General features: G+C 41.4%; 1 protein-coding gene across 1 annotated transcript; it reads left to right on the top strand.

Annotated features, from left to right (window-relative positions):
• The first annotated feature begins 1,171 nt into the window (after positions 1-1,171).
• LOC109941360 (actin cytoskeleton-regulatory complex protein pan1) lies at positions 1,172-5,631 on the top strand. The gene is made up of 4 exons (XM_035961527.1): positions 1,172-1,190; positions 1,256-2,780; positions 3,293-4,128; positions 4,904-5,631. Exons 1-2 carry the CDS (start codon positions 1,172-1,174, stop codon positions 2,086-2,088), a joined length of 852 nt encoding a protein of 283 aa, XP_035817420.1. The 3' UTR covers positions 2,089-2,780; positions 3,293-4,128; positions 4,904-5,631.
• The last annotated feature ends 454 nt before the right edge of the window (positions 5,632-6,085 follow it).

The following is a 6,085-nucleotide window of genomic DNA, read 5'->3' as shown; positions in this document are numbered from 1 at the left end:
TGCTGCGATGGCGGCCAGGCGAGGGATCCCTGCACTGGAGCTTCCTATAAACTGTAGCGAGTTTTCTGAAGCTAGTGAAACTTTGTAAAGGCCTCGTAGTGGAACCCTGCCTTGCTTTCTTGGTAGAGGTGTATGGGGTCCGATCAACCCCGTGGCAAATGGGTAACACGACTTGTGGGTAAAGATGCGCAACCTCTGTAGAGTGTAAAATTGGTATACTAGCCATGCTCACGGTCATGAGCAGCTCGGACACTCACATGATTAATTTATGGAATGAAATTCAATTTATCATTTGCATCGCATTGGGATTATTTTTTTATTTTTTTATTTATTATTACTAAGGTTTGGTATTTACTTACACTTAGTAACTACTAATAAAATTTCGACCAACTTATAAAAGCAATGCTCAGCTTCAACCTTTATTTTATTGATCAGCCTTACACATCATATTAACTCCCACCTTTGGTGAGTTCATGCACATTATTCTCCACAATTTGTTGAGCGATGAACATATGTGAGCTCACCCTTACTGCCTCACACCCCCACAGGAGAAGATCAGGTGGTTCAAGAGGAGCCGCCTAACGAGGAGTTCGACTTGATCTAGGTGGCGTCTCCCAGTCAGCTTTGTGGCGCTAGGGAAATAATATTTAGTTCTGATTATTATCATTTATTTTGCAAGACTTCCGATATGTAATAAGTACATTTATGATATTTATGACATTTATCTCTATGCACTCTATTATTATGTGTGTTGTTCTTTTTTGGCGCACATATGAGATGCACCCGGCTTTATCCCTTAAATTTGGGTGTGACAGTGTGCCGGTATGGCATTTTTTTGTCAATGAAGTGAGAAAAGATTAAATATACTGATGGAGTATCTCAGGCACAAATAAGTTAATTTTAACTAAATTATTTGCGTAGATCTGAAGCTATTGCGTAAGCCGAACGGTTCTATTGTAGATTAGGGTTAGTGGGCGGTTAGTTTGAAAAATCAATCTATTCCAAATGAGATGGTGTATTATCCATATGATTGGTTTCGTCCTGAGTCTAAAACACTGGATACGTTGACTTTGTCTAAACGTATGTTTGATTGCCTGCACATAGAAGTGTGTTGCACGGGCAGATGCAAAACAAGCTATTTGGACACTAATTGTCTGCATCTGCTCATACGATGGAAACAACTGTATTCGGTGAGCCAGCTTCGCGCGAGCGTAGCTGCACGGGTCGTAGAAACCAATCTCTACTACTCCTTAAGTCTCTACCGTAGGCGTGCACACCCCGCGGTTCTGCCTCCTCGCCCCGCGGCAACCGCCCCCGCCTCTGTCTCCCGCAATCGCCGCTCACTACCGCGATACCCGTCCATCAACGCCTGCGCGGTCGCGTCCGCCATCTCTCCTCGCCCCACTCTCATCTCTCCTGCAATCCCCACGGTCTCTCTCAGATCCGCGTCCGCGACATCCTCTGCCCTGGATCGCCGCGCTCGGCTCTCTCCGCGCCGCCATCAAGGGGTTCTCCTACCAACAACGGACGCCATCAACGGATGGCCTCGGATCCGCCCCATCGCCTCCTACCAACAACGGACACCATCAACGGACGAGGATCTCCGCTCTACCCTCCTCCCCACGCCATCAATGGAAGGGGGCTCGGTCCACCTCCGCCGCGGCCGCCGCGCCGGGCCGCAGGTCCACCTCCGCCATCCGCTCGCTCTTCTCCCGGCCGTTAGCCGCCGCCGGCGGGGCTCCGTCGGGCTCCGGCGTCGCCGCGCTGCCGGACCTCCACCGCCGCAAGTCCTTCTCCTGCGGGGGCGGGGGTGACGCGCTGGCCGCCGCGGGCAAGCCACAACGGCGGTCGTGCGACGTGCGCGGGCGGAGCACTCTCTGGGCGCTCTTCCACCAGGACGACCGCCAACCGGTTCGTGACGGCACCGAGTTCGGCGCCTTCCCGGCCTCGTCCTCCGCCGCCGCGGCCGCGCTCGCCGCCAAGGTCCTCTCGCCCCCGCAGCCTCCGCCGCTGCCACCTCCCGCGTGCGTCCCTGCGATTTTTAATTCTGTGTTAAACTTTTGGTGGATTTCTATAATTGAACTATGAAGGGGTGCTTCCGGCTTATCTTGCCCTTTTGACTGAAAAAGGTGATGCAAGAAGTCTACGTTAGGCTTACCTTTGAGCATTCAGTTCCTGTACTTTAGATTGATATGCACAGAAAATCGAAAGATTGGTTTATGCAGTCAACTGGAATATTCAAATGTTGTTGCTATTTGATCTACTCAACTGAAGTAAAAATGAAAATTGTTTAGTTTTCTGTGAAATTTTTTAGCTGTATTCAGCAATGTTTTTGCTTGTTTTTTTCCACTTACGCCACCTTATAGATGCTTTTTAGAACTGAAACAGAAAGTAAAGACCCAGAAATAGATACACTTTCATTTACTGAGCTGAGGGACAAGCTGCTTGCCCTTGATCCTCTGGATATAGATCATGTGGTGAAAATCAATAAAGCGGAAGCTGAGTATTGGAAGAAGTCAGAAGGGTATCGCATGGGCTAGAGTGATGAAATACTGGGCTTCGATTGTGGTGGGCAGCAGTGGGTTTCTGAAAACTGCTTCCCCACCAGAACCCTAGCAAAGCCAAGTATGAAGGATCTTGATTATATAAGTAAGCTGTTGTAGTTGATTGAAAAGGAGGAGATACCCGCACCTGGACCTATGGAGCAGCGTTGGACTGCTCGCAGCAAGAGCCCGATGAGCCCGAGATGAAGCTCTAAAGAAGATGATGTATTTTCATGGGTAATTAATTTGTTCTTGTCCAATAGTTCTTATGTTTTCTGTATGTTAATCTGTGCTGCTATTGCCTCTTGTAATCACCTGCCTAAAAGCTCATTTGCAACTCATCCTGGTTTGTTTGTATTGGTTTATTTGCTTATAATTTGGTTCAAAAAAGCAATATTTTGGTAATTAAATTCAGTTCGCCATGGTGTGAAAAAAGGCAATTCGATTGCGTCCTCTACTCTCTTCTGATAGTTTCTGTTAAATATAGTAGCATAACTTGCTTTTTTGCTTCCTCTACTCCGACAAATACGAGGGACATCGTTTCTTCAGCGTAGATGATAGTACCAAATTGTTCTACTGTATGTAGGTGTTATCTTTCTCATGTTTCTGAGACAATCACATCTATTGTGACACAGTCACACTTACAACTCTTGACTGCTTTGGAAAGCCTGTCTTGTCTTGCAAAACCTGGTTCTATTTTACACCAGTCATCTATAGTCTCTGTGACCAACTCACTGGGATCCATGTAGGTTGGTATTATAATGTATCTGCCAACATCTGATGCTCGCCAAAGGAAGGAAATCACAGAGGAGTTCTTCAGTTACAGGAGCCTGGCGCGAAGTCTCTGGGATGATTATTCCGCCTATGAACACTGGGCCAAGATCGAGGTGTGGGCTAGCTTCAAGATTAATTATTCAGACACTGTTTGTGTTCTTCCTATTTTCCCTAGGGTTCAGAAGTGAAAACAGCATAAGTCTTCTCACTTGCACCGTTGCACGGATATCTGATTGGGTTATTTTAGTTTCATGGCTTGTGATTGTTCTGTCTCCACTCTTCAATCAAGTTGCACGGATATCTGATTGGGTTATTTTAGTTCCACATTTATAGTGCATTGGTCTTGTATTTGTTTCGTACAACTTAAATCTGGAGGAGAACAAAAACTTTTAAAATTTAGATCCCAGTTCATCAGTTACTCCCTTTGTCCCAAATTATAATTCGTCATAGGAATTTAATGGGTTCTGCTTCTGTACAGCGTTGCAGCCCCCGTGACCGTCATGTTGGACCAATGTTCTTATTTCACACAGTCTCCCTACACAAGATTACTGATACTGGACTGGAGTTTGTGCTTTATTGGCTTATGCTATCTTGTTCAATGCTTTCTCTTGCTTTGGAATTCCTTAACCGTAAGCATGGAAATGCAATTATAATTCTAAATCCTTCTTTAGTAAGGTGCCTTTTGACTTCTCAAAATTAAATTGTAACTAATTTTGAAGCTCTACGGAAGCCTAAGCAAATGTTCCATCAAATTCTGAAGAAACAAATGATGCATTGACTGACAGTATATCAGATGGACATGCAATTGCAGGTGATTTTCATTTTCCTAACAACCATGACTATACTATAAGATTTTTTCTATAATGCGTTCAAAAAAGATATGATTGTTTTGCTCTGTGTATGTTCTAACATCTTTCATGGTACATATTGGAACTTGCTTATTCTTGCTAAACATTATATGCATATGAAGTTCAATATTACTCCCTCCATTAAAAATATAAGGTCCGTTTTAATTTATTCAAGTCCAACATTATGTGTATGTCTATATATATTAGTAGCATATGAATAAAATACAAAACAATCAGCACATTAAAACTGTATAACCGGTTGATATTTAAAAGCTCTCATACACAATATGGACTATATAAATTCATACACAATATGAGAAATAAGGGCCAAATATTAACTTTGATAGTCTAGGCAAAATAAAATATAACTTATACTTTGAGTGGTAGAAAGTAATTATTTAAGAGTAAATAAATTCTAATAATTATGTTTATATCATCTATTGATTTGTCTACCTTCATTAATTACAGTGTGTACTTTTTTTGCTAAGCTAAAATTTTCTTGTCAACATGAAGATAAAGTAGTTTACTTGATTGAAGAGTTAAATTATTTTTGAATTGCATAAAATAATAGCAGAAATTATGAAGTCAAAGGGCAGACTAAAACTGAAATCAACAAGGGAATGATATTACCATTTCAACCACTAACAATGATGTTTCACAAAATTAACTTGTACTAACTCTTTTGAATCTAGGGGCAAGTGGTTATTTTAGATAATCACACTTTGAGCTATTTTGCAGGAATTTATTGAGGAGGTTATGGCTCTGGTAGAGCTTGATCAGCTGAGATATGCATTAGTAGGGAAGCAGGGTTCTACTGGGTTATCAACAGAGCAAATGAAGGGCCTTACTAATTTTTCAAATTCTATTGCTTATTGTAGCAGATTGCTAGAGTTACCTTACTTTTTTCTTGTAAAAGAACTATTTTGTTTGTTACTGAATCTCAATTTAGGGGGGAATACTTCCGCAACTATCTGCCCATGATATCATTAAATGTTTTTCTAAGATACTTGTTCTCCACACAAGGCCCTTTTTATCTGATACTAATATTGTATCATCCAATGCAGGTAATTTCAATCTTTTAGAGGATCGTGCTTTTCTTTTGGATTTTGTCTTCAACTATCCTTGTAAAGGTTGTGTTCAGGTTGAGCTATCCTGAATTATTTGGAGCTCATGGTTCTCTTTTTCTCTTCTTTTTCAGCATTAACCTTTAGATTTGTGTAATGGATTTCTGCAACATCAAGATTGATACTTGCAACTCCATTGATAAGACTGCATGCTCAAATAAAGCTTGGACCATGAAGTGAGATCAAGCTCATGGACAAGTAGCGATCATCTTTTATCCAATCTTAGTGTATTCCCAATAGAGCACACGTGAAGAAAATATTTTGTTTGACTATTGTAAATGTTTAAGGCAATGAAAATTATAAATATGAAATAGTTGTGGTATATGCATGTTATTCAAAGGAGACTTCGTCTGCAGTTTACTATTTCCTTCGGTTGCACACATGCGAGATTACAAGTGCCACACTTATGGTTCTGAATTCTGATCACATGAGGTGCAATGCAAAAATTTAATATTGCATCTATGGTCTGAAATGTTACCTTTTCTTTGCCCCTATTTACTTAGTTATGTTCCGTGTTCAGTTAGTGATGGCATAATCTGACTTTCCTACAATGTAGGACTAAGGTTATGATAATTTGGTGACTTTGAGAATCAATAGATTTTATTTTAAATTTGGTCCATGAGTGGTTTTAATGCCTTCTTAAGTGATTTTCATTAATAGGCGGTTGGATATGCAAGTTCTGTGATGATAGTCCTTCATATTTACAAGTTTGTTTACTTCTCATGCTCTATGGATTTGCAGCATATGTGTGCTATATGAGTTCGTTTCATCAAGCTCGATGCTTGCTCCCTCCCAT

This window comes from Zea mays, chromosome 1 (genome assembly GCF_902167145.1).
Source record: "Zea mays cultivar B73 chromosome 1, Zm-B73-REFERENCE-NAM-5.0, whole genome shotgun sequence".
In the NCBI taxonomy this organism is placed as follows: domain Eukaryota; kingdom Viridiplantae; phylum Streptophyta; class Magnoliopsida; order Poales; family Poaceae; genus Zea; species Zea mays.
The sequence above is the reverse complement of the archived record's forward strand: the minus strand, read 5'-3'. Positions and strand labels throughout refer to the sequence as shown.